The 16,823-nt window shown below is 41.1% G+C and overlaps 2 protein-coding genes across 15 annotated transcripts in view; both read left to right on the top strand.

The window, feature by feature from the left end:
• The first annotated feature begins 3,208 nt into the window (after positions 1–3,208).
• Positions 3,209–7,667, top strand: LOC129819506 (uncharacterized). Its single transcript, XM_055875826.1, has 5 exons — positions 3,209–3,462; positions 4,348–4,709; positions 4,831–4,985; positions 5,105–5,249; positions 5,371–7,667. The coding sequence occupies exons 2-5, from the start codon at positions 4,350–4,352 to the stop codon at positions 5,785–5,787; spliced, it is 1,077 nt and encodes a 358-aa protein (XP_055731801.1). The 5' UTR covers positions 3,209–3,462; positions 4,348–4,349; the 3' UTR covers positions 5,788–7,667.
• A 1,852-nt stretch (positions 7,668–9,519) lies between these two features.
• LOC129819503 (regulation of nuclear pre-mRNA domain-containing protein 2-like) overlaps positions 9,520–16,823 on the top strand; it is a 50,318-nt gene continuing 43,014 nt past the window's right edge. For all 14 annotated transcript variants that reach the window (XR_008754084.1, XR_008754088.1, XR_008754091.1 and 11 more), the window contains exon 1: positions 9,520–9,958. Coding sequence is in view for 1 of the 14 variants with exons in the window: in XM_055875819.1 (XP_055731794.1) it covers positions 9,766–9,958 (193 nt within the window). In the remaining 13 variants the exon portion in view is untranslated. The remainder of the gene's footprint in view (positions 9,959–16,823) is intronic.

The raw sequence follows: 16,823 nt of genomic DNA on the forward strand, positions 1-16,823 counted from the left end.
ACTCCCGGAGGCCGAGTGACTCCGCGCCCGCAACATAACTCCATGGTCCAGTCTCTGCTGGAAGCGTCCACTGGCAGAGGCCCAGCTCTCCTGCAAGGTCTTGCAGAACTCAGCAGAGATGGGGACAGATGGAGAGTCATCACTGTCCACCAGTTTGATGTCCAGTGCAGTGGCTACCCGAGTGAGTAGGCTCCTCATAGCCTCTCGAGCTGCTGGGGGGCGATGAAGCCCCGCTGCCAGCTTCTGATGGCCTGTCAGCCTGGTAGCCACACTCACGGTGGTGAACAACACCAGCATTGTCCCCCAGGAACAGCCTATCACTGGCCAACAGGGAACAGCTGTCGTCGCCATCGAAGCTATCAACCTCCTGACACAGGGCATGTGCTCTCCGTTCAAGGCGATCCCAGCGGTCCGACTCCTGCCCCCATCCAGCACTGGCAGCAGATGGGTTCTGCCTGCGGTGGCTCCAGCCATGCTTCCTTTGAAGGGTACTGGGCCCAGTAGAGGGACTAACAGCTCGCTGGCACACCACTCCTGAGGGAGGGAGCTCGTCCCCAGCCTGAGCCCGAGCGATCCAGTCGGGCTTGGCCTCCAATTGCACCAGGTGCAGGCGTTCTGAGGACACCACAAAAAAACAGGCATCGTGTAGGGCGCTCCACCGCCCTGGCAGGCTTTTCTGATGGCGGCTGACCACCTCCAACATAGAAGTGGCGTAAGTCAGAATCAATGATTTTCGAAAGCGGGCTACATGTACACTGAGTGTACAAAACATTAAGGACACATTCATAATATTGAGTAGCATCCCTCCCTTTTTGCCCTCAGAACAACCTTAATTTTGCACTGTTGGTGTTAGGTGCACTTGATTCAGGTGCCCTGCCCCACCGGGTAGGCAAAGTGTTCCCATTTTAAACAATTTATCTTGTCTAAAATACAAACTCCACATACCCAGCTGACCGGGAGATCTGTGGCTAAATCGAGTGCGCCTACTGCGCTGACCAATCGGATAGCTCTAATCCCTGTGCCTACCTACAGCTTCCACAACCACAGCAAAGTTTGATACTAGCCTACATGAGATTTCATAACGTTTAAAACCATGACCAGAGAAAGACTGTCAAAGAATACAGCAAAGAGATGCTGTTTTTTTGAGTGACTTCATGTCAAATTTTCACTCAGCACTGTCAACACTATTATTCAACACTATTACAAAACATAAGACACGCTTCTCTCTACTTCTACTCGTGCTGCAGCTGCAATGAATGAGTAGCCAAGTGTATCAATAGCCCTGCGTTTTTTAAATTATTAGCAGCTCATTGTGTCTATGTCATGACTTCTGCCAAAGTTGTTGCCTCTCCTTGTTCGGGCGGTGCTCGGCGGTCGACGTCACCGGTCTTCTAGCCATCATCGATCCATTTTTCATTTTCCATTGCTTTTGTCTTGTCTTCCCACACACCTGTTTTCAATCCCATCCATTACCTCTTGTGTATTTAACCCTCTGTTTCCCCTCATGTCTTTGTCAGGCATTGTTTATTGTCAACTGTTGTTTATTGATGTATAGGTACGCGACGGGTCCTCGTACCCATGTTTATTTTATGTATGTACATTTTCGTGTTTGGAGCATTGTTAAGTGGACATTTATTAAAAGTCTCCATTTACACTCAGTTTAACTCTCCTGCGCCTGACTTCCCTGCCACCTATACACACGGCTCTGACACACCAGAGGAAATGAAGGAGAAAGCATGGACGGTGAGAATAATGCTGTGTTGAAAGTCACTGGGAACTCGCGATTCTCCTACTTCCGAGCGTTCAAGACAACTGGGAACGCTGACAAAAACTAGATCTGACTGGGGAAAATCGTTTTGAGCGGTCATCCAACTCGGAAACGCTGACAACCTTCTAGAACTCCAACTTTCTGACTTGAAGTTCACTGACGTCATGATTTGACCTTGTTTTTTCAGAGTTCCCATTTGTATTGAAAGCACCATGACCGTCAGATGCGGGTACACTATATATACAAAAGTATGTGGACACCCCTTAGTGGATTAGGCTATTTCAGCCACACCCGTTGCTGACAGGTGTATAAAATTGAGCACACAGCCATGCAATCTTCATAGACAAACATTGGCAGTAGAATGACCCGTACTGAAGAGCTGAAGAGTGACTTTCAACGTGCCACCTTTCCAAGTGCTGTTATTGTGAAGTGGAAATGTCTAGGAGCAACAAGGGCTCAGCCGCGAAGTGGTAGGCCACACAAGCTCACAGAACAGGCCCGCCGAGTGCTGAAGCGCGTTGCGTGTAAAAATTGTCTGACCTCAGTTGCAACACTCACTACGAGTTCCAAACTGCCTCTGGAAGCAACGTCAGCCACACTGTATAACCCATGTGCGATAGTCATCTTGTTCAGTTCCCTTCCCTTTCTTGGGTACAGGAACAATGATTGACATCTTGAAGCAAGTGGGGACACCAGACTGGGATATGGAGAGATTGAATATGTTCCTAAACACTTTGTAAGAACATTGGAGAAGGACCTCCCAATGAAAATGTAAATGCTTGATTAATTAGGCCTGCTAATTTATAGATCAAATGATACATGTTTTAGGAATGGTTGGATCATACAAAAATATCAATAAATGGCAATTATAGGGAATAATTTATCTACACTAATTAACAAAGATGCACAAAATTATACATTTTGGGGAGCAATACTTGCATGGCAGTTTTGGACAAATGCAGAATATGCATGCCTACCCCACTAGAACAACATTTTATTTACTGTCAAGTAGTTGGTCTCAGCCTAGAACTCTACCATAATCCAGTTATGAATTGTCCCAGTATACATATATCTTTGGTGCATCAGGCTGATCCAAGTTGATGACATCAGTTGTTGTCCGGTGTTCTCCACGTGGGGTCGAAACCGTTAGCACCTAGATTACGATAATGCAGGACAAGACACCTCAGCCACACTGTATAACCGGTGTCATTACTGCCTCGTGTTTTTCCTTGTTGACTACTGTAGTATACAGCCACAGCTCTCCACACGTCTCACACGTGACAGTGAGAGAGGCATGACAAGTAACAGTTACTGGCCAATCAGTATTTATGTAGTCACTGAGTGGTTATATTCTCAAGCAATGAGAGCGCTGTGTACCATCTGCTAACCAACCACGGCCGAGCACACAGTTCAGCACGTGTAGCGCATGGTAGGGATTCACATGTTACCACTCGCTGTACTGAGGACTTTGAAAGGTAAACGGAATCTAAAACGAGGGAAAGGAGTAAACAGTACTGAGACGTTGAGAACAGAGGACTCTACAACTATAGCGCGCCATCAACATCAGTGTTTGTCATTGGTGTTTGAATAAGATCTTCCTACAATTGCAATTGGAGAAGGAATACCGGTTATTCAACTAGTTATACATTTGACTGTTTTATTGAATTGTCTTCGCATCGTCTTCATCCTAAAAGGTAATATATATATCATAGGCTATAGACTACTGTAACTTTTTATGTTTTTCTATACATATTTGCTTCCCCATATCAATTTTAACTAGCTTTGAACTTTCAAACCTGCACTCTTGGTTACAATATTTAAGCCAAAAGTCCAATCATTATTGGTTGTGCCTTAAGTATGCGCTGGTTCGGGATCAGCTTTCCCTGCTCTAGTCTGAACCTTCCATCTTGGCTAACGCCTCAAACCTGGAATCAGTTCATGTCTTTACAGTTGTTTCTATGTATGTTATCTATATATATATATATATATATATATATATATATGCGCTTCATACAGTATAGACTAAAATTGAACGTAAAAGCATAGCGAGTTTATGAGAAGCATTCAATGAACATACACAACTTTGTAATGCGTGAAACAATGTAGCGTATAATGCAGCCTCTGTCAATTTATTTTAGGATAATCAGTTAGTTTGATGTTACAGTTATCAGATGTTTGAAATGTAACTAATAGCTGACAAAATCCTACAGCCATACAGTCAAACTCCACATGACCTTGTACGTCACACCCCCACACAGCACATGTTCACATGTATAACAAAGCAACAGCTGGTGGAGTTTATACCAAGATCAGTGACTAACAGCATTCCTTCTTGAATATTTATTAGGGGACACACCTACTAGTTTTCTGGAGCATGATGTGAAAACCCCAAATTTGCATTGTTATTGTTTTGTATTCATAGTTTTAATTTAAATTGTGATAGATATGACTGCAATTTTGTTAAAGGGGGGTTTTCTACATACAGCACTTGTTATAATGCCTAGGTCAGCGTTAACTCTACATCAGTTACTCTGAGGTATTTCTGATATTCCTTGTGACTGATCTCTCTCTTTCTCTAGGGATGCATTTGTTGAGCATGTCCACCAAATGGCCGACCTATGATTCCCGCTCCTCCACCCCCAGCTTCCTCCTCAGCGAGAGCGACGTGACTGAGGACGAGGCAGACATTGATGTCTTCAACTCCGAAAGTGAGGGAGATAGCTCAGGGGGTGGCAAGACCTGCTCAGTACCCTTCTCCCTGGCTGGGGGTGGCGAGGCAGCCCCTAGGTTACACTGGTCCATGGCTGGGAGTGGACAAGCAAAATGCTTTCCTCACACCACCACCTACCCATCCATGGTGGCTTCCCCTGGCAGTGCTGCGTTAAGCACAAAGGGAAGCACAGAGGAGACCATGCAAGGAGACCTGGCCTTCGCTCAGAAAGTGAGTTTTGTTGTTTAAAGACTGCTTTGACTGATTTGAAAATACTGAGTTACTGATTTTTGCATCCAGAGACATTATCAGACAGTGGATAAATATGTTTTCTGTTTCCCTTCTCTCCTAGTGTTCAGAGCTGCGAAGGTTTATCAGACCCCTGTTGGAGCTTCTGAATGGACTCAAGACGGGGAGATTTGAGAGAGGACTTAGCAGTTTCCAGTCGAGCGTTGCCATCGACAGACTCCAGAGGATCCTGGGTATTCTTCAGAAACCTGAAATGGGGTAAGCAAACCAAACCATCTTGTGTATGTCTAGCAAACGGTAATTTATGGTGTAGTTACAAATTGACTTTAAATGTTTCATGTCGTAAAATGTTTTTAATGACAGTACTCTTTCCACAGAGAGAAATTCCTCCGCACCCTCCTGCAGGTAGAGATGATGCTGAAGATGTGGTTCCCCCACGTGACCCCTGTCGCTGCCACCCAGAAACCCACACCCAGTCTTCCGCCACGATGGCACCAAAATCAGCTGTGCATGCCAGTCAAGGTGGGTCTCTTACTGCTCTAGTTATCGCTGTTTAATATATCATTGTCATAATGATTCTCACACAATCTATAATATGTAAGACTTGTATCTCATTTGTTTTTCTTCACTCTTGCTCCATCAGAAGCGCAAGCTTAGCTGGTTGGACTCTGACTTCCCCAGTGCCGCCGCACCCAGTTGCAAGCGCCTGCAGCGCGAGGACAACTACCAGGAAATGACCTCACAAGACTCTTGCCCGTTGAGCAGAGACACCTATAACCCGTCATGTCTGACTGTCAGCAAGAGAAGAAAGGGAAATAAGAGGCTTGAAATGTCACCTTGCTCAGCATGTGGTAGCCCAGCCACACAAGACAGCCGTGTCTCCTCAACCCTCCTGGTGTTTCACTCACATCAGCTCTCCCTCCATGGACATCAGCCACAGAGGTGCCACGGCAGGCCTGGCACAGTGAAGACAGAGACAGATATTGCATCAGTGGAAACCCAAAGGAGGGGTCAGTCTATCCCCATATTACTGAGGTCCATGAAACAAGAGCCGGAGTAGAGGATATAAAACTGAACTCGGAAGTCATTGCACCGTTTGACAATTTTTTGTCAGTGTTGGAGAGTTATTATTTTTTAATTGAAATGTACCTGGGAATATTTTTTTATGGTTGATGTGATAAAGCAGTGGTTTAATTTTTCAATTTTTATTTTTTTATACTGATTACTGATTTGAAAGAAGATAATTTTTGTATTTCAGAATTATCAACACAAATACAATCACATGAAATACACTATGCAGAAATATAAAAGAAAGTAACATAGCTCAAGATTTATGGAATACCTTTTAACCTAACATAAACTCAGTTAGTTATGATAAAGTTATCAATAGTAATGAAGCATAAAACATTGACAATACAATGAAAAACATTACAAGAACCTGTTAAGCCTTCAGCGGCTCCAGCACAGGGAACAGTGAAAAAGGCAGCTGATATAACTGCCACTAAACCTCTGCCAACCAGTGGCAACAAAACCATTGCTTTTATTACACACTCTGCCGAGTCTGTTAGCCACAGTTTAATGTAACTATTGACTAAATCCACCTCAGTGTGAATACTAACAAACCCAGTAGCATGCAACTGGAATGACAGCAACCACTAAGAACTACGAGAGGAGAAATAACAACTGTGTTAGATTTAAGGTATTACTCATAAAATAGGTCTGCTTGAAAATCCTGGGTGTGGACTAGAGCATATTCATTGGCTTAATGCTTTCTAATTTCATTGATTTATTTGATAGAATACATTTGTCCTTTATTTTTTTGATACGTTTGTCAGTTTTCTATGGTGTGAAAAGAAAATAATTTTGACGAATAAGTCATTGCCAAAACTATTTTGCACATTAATATTTTACATTTGATAACAAATGAATTTGTACCTTATAAATGTTACTATTGTGACGACGCAAAACACAAATAATTTGGAATCTTCTAGAAGTGTTTCTATTGGATTGGGAGAAAATACGTAAAAACCTGTCATTAGGCCATTGGGTATTTGAACCACAATGTTTTTGCTTAGCAATTATCATTCATGTTGAATGACTCTATCCCTGGCCACTTTCAGAGAGTCTCTTGAGCTGTAACTATCTAGATGGGGATAGGGGGGAAACCAAGAATAGCTGGGTACTGATTTGATCTACTGACTTAAAGATTTTCTTTTAACGACAACAGTTAAGCCTAATACAGGACAACCGAAACATCATGATCAAAATCAAATCAACATTTTGTGAATGTGTGTGGGTTTTGTATGGGAATGTCAGTGTTTGTACGTATAGTCTAGTGAGTGCGTAGGGTCAGTCAGTGTAAGATAGTCAGTGCAGATTTTTTGGGTGTCATTAATTGACTATTTAGCAGTCTTATGGCTTGGGGGTGCGTTACCATACTGGTAGTATGTGTTATTGTTCATGCCAAGGAAAGGCCCAGGTAGAGGACAACAGAGAGATCACTGCATTAGTAAATACAGGTTACTGTGTTGAGGCAATGCACAACCCTTCCTAAAAACTGTTTAAACAGCCCATTGGGGAGTTGTTTATTTTTATTTTTCCCGTGAGGGAATATTCTAATTTCATGGTTTTGGTGTATGTAGATCCTATGTTTTGCACATTTTCTCTGTTTATCAAGAGGACAAATGGTTGGGCTGAGAAGGATATTTTGCTGTTTAATGTTGTCTTCCTTGATTCAATCCATTTCCTTTGCCTCCGCTCTTCCCAACTCTTCCCAACACCCTCCATTACATTTTTTGGTTGGGCATAATATAATAGTGTTTTGGTTATACACAATGTACTTGTGCTTAATATTTTATATATAATTGTTTCAGACCTAAATTGTTTTTGATAAATTGTACCCTTTTTGCTAAAATAAAGTCATGTTTTTGTTAATCAGAACTTGAAATCTGCCACATAAATTCAAATGATTGAATGACTGTGGCCCTGTGACATGAGAATTCATGAAGGCCTCCAGGCTACAGCAAGAAAAGAAGGGGTGCTCGACAACCATGACAAAAATCCAACAAAATGGCTTACCAAGAAAAACGTCCAAAAGGACTACCGGTGATTCGAGGCAGAAATGAGTTGGCGCACTCAACAAAAAAGGCAGAGATTAATTTCTTATTTGCTCAAGATTTATTCCATTGTTAGGATGAGTACAGGTGACTGATGTCAAGCTGGCAGTCACCTGTACTCGTACTTTTTTCAGATGAAGACGTCAGCCACCTCTACTCATCCTAACAATGGATTAAAGGGGCAATCTGCAGATGCTACAATTAATTTAGAATTGATAAATTAATGATGTATACCCCATTGATTCTTGAACAATATAACTTTTAAATGCCTCATGGGCTTTGTTCAATTGTCACACTCCCATCGGAACCTAAAATATAAGCTTGTTTGACTCCAATGTTTGTAAACATTATAAATGTATACAACCACTGTATACGGTATATTGTTTCAACTGTGGATATGCCCTTTAAAGCCTGAGCAAATATATATTATAACCCACTTGGTTAGAGCCCTGAATGCTGATTGGCTGGAAGCTGTGGTATACCACGAATATGTCAAAACATTTATTTTTATTGTTCTAATTATGTTGGTAACCAGTTGATAATAGCAATAAGTCACCTTAGGAGCTTGTGGTATATGGCCAATTTACCATGGCTAAGGGCTGTATCCCGGCACTTTGCGTTGCGTCTTGCATAATAACAGCCCTTAGCCGTGGTATTGGCCATATACCACACCTTCGGGCCTTATTGCTTAAGTATCCAGCTGCAGTCCTATAGCATGGCCTGTCACCAAAAGTGGCCTTTCACAAAAAATTTATACTATTACCTATACTATCTCCTTTCCTAGTTCCCTTTCCTCCTTTCCCTTCCTAGCTCAATTTCCTCCTTTCTTTTCCTAGCTCCTTTCTGATTTTCAATTCCTCCTTTCCTAACTCCCTTTTCTCCTTTCCTTTCCTCTTTTCCTAGCTTCCTTTCCTAGTCAATTGTCTTCTTTCCTTTCCTAACTCCCTTTTTTCATTTCCTAGACCCCTTTTCCTTTATAAATGTTGTTCCGTTCGTAGCTCCCTTACCTCCTTTGCTCTTCTCCTAGCCCCCTTTCCATCTTTCCTTTCCATCTAGCTCATTTTCCTCCTAATTTTCGAGCTCCCTTTTCTTACCTCATTTTCCATCTCCTTTACCTTTCCTCCTTTGCTAGCTCCCTTTCCTTTCCTAACTTTTTGATTTGATTTTAAACACAATACAACCACACTGTACTGGATACAGTACAATACCTTTAAAATCATCGAGGATGACACAAAAACTTTAATTTCCATCGTGGTCCTCTTGAAAATAAATGAACACAAGATTATAACATGAAAACAAAATACTAGGAAAAGAGGAAAATAGCTAGGAAAAGAGGAAAGGAAGCTAGGAATGGAAGAAGTCAAAGGCAGTTAGGAAAGGATAGGTGGGAAGGGAGTTAGGAAAGCAAAGGATGGGAGGAAAGGAAGAAAAGGGATCAAGGAAAGTATGCTAGGAAAGAAAGAAAGCCATTTTTTTAAAGGAGGAAAGGAAGATAGGAAAGAAGGAAATGGAGCTAGGATAGGAGGAAAGGGAGTTAAGAAAGTGATCTTGGAATGTAAAGGGAAAGAAAGAAAGATGCATGATTTTAGTGACAGGCCATGCTGAGCTGCAGCTATTTAGCCACATAGTGGCGCTACATTCACATTAAATCGTCTGTTTTGAATGACTTTTCTAGTAACGACCAACCAACTCTATAATAATACATTCCTTTGTTGCACAAGTTGTTGAAATAAAACCAATGACATAATATACGTAATCGTTAGCAAATACAGTAATAACTGAGTAATACTGTTAAAACAATAGCAATTTACTAATGTGTACACCCAGCGCGGCACCATACCGCACAAGTGCACTCTTGACTAGGTTGATCACAACGCGCGACAGGCAAGAACCAGCTAGCTTGTCAGTTCAAGGCCTGGAAAATGGCTGCAGGATCTGGCGCGTCAAGCGGCCACGGTCGTGGTTCGCCTGCGGCCCTAGAGTCAACTTTGGATCGACGTTTTCAAGGAGTGTCGAACACAATGGAATCAATTCAAGGACTATCAAATTGGTGTATCGAGAACAAGAAATACCACAGTCTTATCGTGCGTTACTGGATGAAATGGTTGAGGAAATGTGAGTTGCTAATTTTAACTAGCTAACGTTAGCTGGTTTGCCTGGCTAGCTTAGCCAACTTTAGCTAGATAACTGTTAGCTAGCAACTTATATTAACATATGTAGCTATGGTTACCGATTGTTGAAACCATCTCATCTAGTTAGCTAGAATAACAGGTGTGTGTTCGTGACATTGGTGCACAAGACAGGGATGTCATGTGAAACAAAAGCCAGTTTGTTAGGTAACGGTAGTTAACGCGGGTGTGCGCAAAGTAGTACCCTGGAGCTTCTTAGCAAGCTAGGTAAATGCTGCCTTGCTAGCTAGGATTTGGAGTCTCAGCAAGACAATTCTGTCACTACAAGCGGTTGACATCTAACTAGCAAATGTTTGTTACAACGTATCTGGTCAGTTGTTGACAAACAATGGCTTTAGTGAACGAATATTCTCCGCATAGATGTAACGTTAGTGCAAAGCTGTTCGCTATAAATTCTACCCTGGAATAGGTTCTCCTGTTCAGACTATCACATTCCTTGAAGTCATTGCCATCCCTGGTTTTTGTCTGGATGGATGGCTACCTTTCTCTGTTCTTAGCGGTCTTGATGGGATGAAATTAGAATCACAATCATCAGTTTGAATTAGAAGATGTGTCCAAAACAGTAAAATAATCAAGATACATGTTAGCCATTTCTCGAGCTAGTTACTTAGTAACTTTTATAAACATGTAGCTAGGCTAAGTGGTAACGTAACAAGTCAAACACTAGTTAACGTCATTGATGTTATTGCTACTGTAACTTACTGTTTACTACATAGTAGTTATTACACACTAAACATAGTAATGTGTGAGGAGCAGACATGAGTAGGCTAACCTCTCATTTTGGGAGCTTCAGTTGTTGTAGGCCTATAGGGAGTGTATAATGCTTGTGTATGGTACAAGCAATTATTATTGCCGATAATTGAAGATGCCTGGATGTATTGTGTTCTCCCAGAAACTGAAAAACGCTGTGCTGCTGCTATAAAGCCCTACAGTGGAGGTATCATAAAACTTAGCGGTCAAACAGGGAAATGGTTCCAATCGTTCTTATCACCATTCATTTTTCCCATAGGGGATTTTTTAGAAACACTTAAAATAAGGACTGTGTTTCGTGTAGGCTTACCCTGGCGTAACGTTTTGATAACCATGTAAATCTCTCGGACAAGGTGACTTTGGCCAATATATTCTTCTCTATTTACTCTCTAATTTGAATAGCTAACTGACATCAAAGTAGACATAATGCAAAACTACAAATCCCTGCAAGCTCCTGCACCTCATCTCTAGCTGGCACCTTTGTTAACAGGTACATTTAAAGAAATTTAGCCAACTTATTCATTACTAACTACATTTAGCTAGCATTAGATAGTTAATCGAGAGATACTTAGCTTTGCCTCGATTCGGCAGTCTTGTCCATATCATGGCATTTGGAGTTCTTTATGATAGCCACATTAGCAGCTAATTAGCGGTGACTTTTTTTCGGGGGTAAATACAGGCAAATATATTGATAAAAGTCACCTTGTCCTAGAGAGATTTACTTGGTTATCAAAACGTCACGCTAGTGTAAGCCTACACGAAACATAGCCTTTATTTGAAGTGATTCTAAAATCCCCTATGGGAAAAAATTAATGGTGAAAAAATGATTGGAAACATTTTTCTGTTTAACCGCTAGGTTATATGGGTATTGTGACTCATACTGTGGTATTCTATATGCTTTCCTCTGCATTTTGGTAATGAGCTTTGGTAGTCCATGTTGATCATTTCAATATGTGCTGTGTTGTTGTAGTACTGCTAAAGTATGCCTAACTGTAAATTACGGTTTGATGCTGCTCATGTTTTAGTCCTTAAAGTGGCAAACAGCAGTTGAAACAATAACAAAGCGATCTCCACGCTTATGTTTCGGGAAAAAGCTGAGAGATGGGGCTGGAGAAATGTAACCACTATCAAATGCATAGACAAAGCTAAGGATGCAAGGACTCACCATCTATGATATCAAAATTATTGTTTCAACTACAGTACCAGTCAAAAGTTTGTACACGCATACTCAAGGGTTTTTCTTTATTTTCTACATTGTAGAATAATAGGGAAGACATCGAAACTATGAAATAACACATATGGCATCATGTAGTAACCAAAAAAGTATTAAATAAATCAAAATATATATTATATTTCAGATTCTTCAAAGTAGCCACACTTTGCCTTTATGACAGCTTTAAACACTCTTGGCATTCTCTAAACCAGCTTCATGAATAATGCTTTTCCAACAGTCTTGAAGGAGTTCCCACATATGCTGAGCACTTGTTGGCTGCTTTTCCTTCACTCTGCGGTCCAACTCATCCCCAAACCATCTCAATTGGGTTGAGGTTGGGTGATTGTGGAGGCCAGATCATCTGATGCAGCACTCCATCACTCTTCTTCTTGGTCAAATAGCCCTTACATGCTGACCACACCGCTTGCGTCGCGTGTGGGAGCGTTGCAACATAAATGTACACATACATGTTATTCAATCATTGCAACCAAACTGCTCGTGCGCCTCAGCGAGCGTCTGCGTGGCCATGCGCTAAAATAGAAATTGGTACTATTTGTGACGCTCAACGGGCTGCAAGTCCACCTCTCCCATCTCCTCATTGGTTTTTTGAAGCATATACCCACGTGGGTGATTGAAAAATGGACTGACGTCCACACTCCCAGTCGGTTGTGGTAATAAAGTTGGTAACACCGTAAAGTTGGTTGCGAACCGCCATATAAAGTCCAAAGAAGTAAAAAAGAAGCCTGAGGAAGGAGGAGAGATGACATAACGGTAAACCGAATTCCTTTCTCATCTGTTTATTAATTGTCGGAGTAAAGGACTTTGTCTATTTCAGGTAAAATAACAACCCAATGTTTATATCCCAGGACAAATTAGCTAGCAACAGCAAGATGGACTGTCGTTTCTCTTTGCTTATTTGAGCTGTTCTTGCCATAATATGGGCTTGCTCTTTTACCAAACAGGGCTATCTTCTGTATACCCCTCTACCCTGTCACAACACAACTGATTGGCTCAAACACATTAAGAAGGAAATAAATTCCACAAATTATCTTTTTACAATGCACACCTGTTAATTGAAATGCATTCCAGGTGACTACCTCATGGAGCTGGTTGAGAGAATGCGAAGAGTGTGCAAAGCTGTCATCAAGGCAAAGGGTGGCTACTTTGAAGAATGTCAAATCTAAAATATATTTGGATTTGTTTAACACTTTTTTGGTTAATACATGATTCCATTTGTGTTATTTCATAGTTGTGCTATCTTCACTATTATTCTACAATGTAGAAAATAGTAAAAATTAGAAAAAACCCTTGAATGAGTAGGCGTGTCCGAACCTTTGACTGGTACTGTATGTTTTGAAGATGTATAGTGTTTGTTTACATTTATAAACACTGGAGCTTATATAGGTTATAGGTTATATTCTTCCAGAGTCAATGGGTAGACCTACATATCATGAATTTCTAAGTCACAAAATGGATGTAACAACTGCAGATTGCCGTTTTTAAGGTAATTTTCTGTGAGTGGGAAATTCAGTGATTTGTGGTGAAAGAGAGCGGGGAGTGAGAGTGAAAGGCTGGGGGAGAAAAAACAATGACATACCTGATAATATTGAAACATGTTGTTGGTTGTGAAGCATCCAATGGATGGGTTGGGTCATTATGCTTCCTATTCGTCCACATTACTGTATCTCTGTCAATGCTTATATGACTTCTATTCATGTACAGAACAGCACTACACATGCACTGTATTCAAGTATCACTGAAATTCAATGATTGAATTTTCAGTCAGGTGGCAGGCCCTGTGTTTGCAGTGTCAGATGTGACTTTCATTGCTGTGTAATAGCCTAATTATGCTTATTCTGTGTACGTTGTCGTAAAACAAATGCTGATGGAACCTCAATCGACAGTGATGGGCTTTTATTACGCTGAGTGATCATCCATAGCCTACACTGAAGGGCCAAGCAACAGCTGAGATGTGTAAAGGTGTATTGCCATGCAGCTTGGTGAATGGGTCCATTTACATGATGCCTTTACAGACCTAGTTTAGGAACAAGTGGTTGCTTTGGAGGCGGAGCTCTCTTGAGTTTTTCAGAAAACCATGACTGTTTGCTAGTGTGAGCCCCTGCCTTTACGCACCAGCAGCTGATGTAGGATATGCTTAAAAATGGTATGATGTAGGCCTTAAGTAGAGGTCGACCGATTTTGATTTTTCTACGCCGATACCGATTATTGGAGGACCGAAAAAAGCCGATGCCGATTTTTATATATATGTATATTTTGTAATAATGAAAATTACAACAATACTGAATGAACACTTATTTTAACTTAATATAATACATCAATAAAATCTATTTATTCTCAAATAAATAATGAAACATGTTCAATTTGGTTTAAATAATGCAAAAAGAAAGTGTTGGAGAAGAAAGTAAAAGTGCAATATGTGCCATGTAAAAAAGCTAACGTTTATGTTCCTTGCTCAGAACATATGAAAGCTGGTGGTTCCTATTAACAGGAGTCTTGAATATTCCCAGGTAAGAAGTTTTAGGTAGTAGTTATAGGAATTATAGGACTATTTCTCTCTCTACCATTAGTATTTCATATACCTTTGACTATTGGATGTTCTTATAGGCACTATAGTATTGCCAGTGTAACAGTACAGCTTCCGTCCCTCTCCTCGCCCCTACCTGTGCTCGAACCAGGGACACATCGACAACAGCCACCCTCAAAGCACCGTTACACATCGCTCCACAAAAGCCGCGGCCCTTGCAGAGCAAGGGGAACAACTACTTCAAGTCTCAGAGCGAGTGACGTCACCGATTGAAACGCTATTAGCGCGCACCGACCCTGCTAACTAGCTAGTGTAACGGCAGTCTAAGTCGTCCTCCTCCTCAGACGAGGAGAGGCGAGAAGGATCTGAGGACCAATGTGCAGCGTGGTAATTTTCCATGATTTAATTAACACAAAACAAGACACTATACAAAATGACAAAACAAACTAACCGTCACAGTCCTAGCTGGTGCAGACAAAACACAAAGACAGGAAACAACCACCCACAATCCCCAACACAAAACAAGCCACCTATATATGATTCTCAATCAGGGACAACGATTGCCAGCTGTCTTTGATTGAGAACCATATTAGGCTGAACACAGAAACAGACAAACTAGACACACAACATAGAATTCCCACCCAGCTCACGTCCTGACCAACACTAAACAAGCAAAACACATAAGAACTCTGGTCAGGACGTTACAGCTAGCCATTTCACATCGGTTACACCAGCCTAATCTCAGGAGTTGATAGGCTTGAAGTCATAAACAGTTCAATACTTGAAGCACAGAGAGCTGCTGGCAAATGCACGAAAGTGCGGTTTGAATGAATGCTTACAAGCCTTACCACCACTCAGTCAGACTGCTCTATCAAATATCAAATCATAGACTTAATTATAACAAAATAACACAAAGAAATACAAGCCTTAGGGCTTGTATTAATATGGTCAAATCCGAAAACAAACGTTTATTCTTTCAGTGAAATACGGAACTGTTCTGTATTTTATCTAACTGGTGGCACCCCTAAGTCTAAATATTGCTGTTACATTGCACAACCTTTAATGTTATGTCATAATTATGTACAATTCTGGCAAATTAATTACGGTCTTTGTTAGGAAGAAATGGTCTTCACACATTTCGCAACGAGCCAGGCAGCCCAAACTGCTGCATATACCCTGACTCTGCTTGCACGGAACGCAAGAGAAGTGACACAATTTTCCTATTAAAAGAAATTCATGTTAGCAGGCAATATTAACTAAATATGCAGGTTTAAAAATATATACTTGTGTATTGATTTTAAAGAAAGGCATTGATGTTTATGGTTAGGTACACATTAGTGCAACGACAGTGCTTTTTTTGCGAATGCGCTCAAATCATCACCCGTTTGGCAAAGTAGGCTGTGATTCAAAGAGAAATTATCAGGCACCGCATCGATTATATGCAACGGAGGACAAGCTAGATAAACTAGTAATATCATCAACCATGTGCAGTTAACTAGTGATTATGTTAAGATTGATTGTTTTTTATAAGATAAGTTTAATGCTAGCTAGCAACTTACCTTGGCTTCTTGCTGCACTCGCGTAACAAGTAGTCAGCCTGCCACGCAGTCTCCTCGTGGAGTGCAATGTAATCGGCTACAATCGGTGTCCAAAAATGCCGATTACCGATTGTTATGAAAACTTGAAATCGGCCCTAATTAATCGGCCATTCCGATTAATCGGTCGACCTCTAGCCTTAAGGGCAAGTTTGTTTTTCATGGCCCATTTCCCCGGGTGGGTGAAGATTTCACTTAAGGACTGATGATCTAAAATGTACAAATTGGGCCATGCAAACGAACTTGCCCAATGTAGGCCTGAAACCTTCTTTAGAGTTAGTGTCTGCCTTTTATGGTGTGACATCAGAATAACTGTCTTTATTATGTAGGCTAATGGTGGTTAACTGCCTACGTCTTTAGCCTATATATGACTTTCGAACAACTGTGTTGGTGATGTTATAGTGCAGGGGTGTCAAACTCATTCCATGGAGGGCCTAGTGTTGGCAGGTTTTTGTTTTTTCCTTTCAATTAAGCCCTAGACAACCAAGTGTGGGGAGTTCTTTACTAATTAGTGACCTTAATTCATCAATCAAGTACAAGGCATGAGTGAAAACCCACAGACATGATCTAGTTAAGCAAACGTGTCATTTAGCTTGCTTCATCAGAGATTAGGCTTTTGGAAAGCTTGACATCGGTAAAGTTGTCAGTATGACTACTGTCATTACCACTAAACACTGTGTGTTACAAA

Source organism: Salvelinus fontinalis, chromosome 22 (genome assembly GCF_029448725.1).
Source record: "Salvelinus fontinalis isolate EN_2023a chromosome 22, ASM2944872v1, whole genome shotgun sequence".
Lineage (NCBI taxonomy): Eukaryota > Metazoa > Chordata > Actinopteri > Salmoniformes > Salmonidae > Salvelinus > Salvelinus fontinalis.

Excerpts from the sequence above, each read along its gene's own strand:
- LOC129819506 (XM_055875826.1), top strand. The coding sequence starts at position 4,350 with ATGCATTTGTTGAGCATGTCCACCAAATGGCCGACCTATGATTCCCGC. Across the intron at positions 4,710-4,830 it reads ACCTGGCCTTCGCTCAGAAA|TGTTCAGAGCTGCGAAGGTT; the intron begins GTGAGTTTTGTT and ends CTTCTCTCCTAG. Across the intron at positions 4,986-5,104 it reads CTTCAGAAACCTGAAATGGG|AGAGAAATTCCTCCGCACCC; the intron begins GTAAGCAAACCA and ends CTCTTTCCACAG.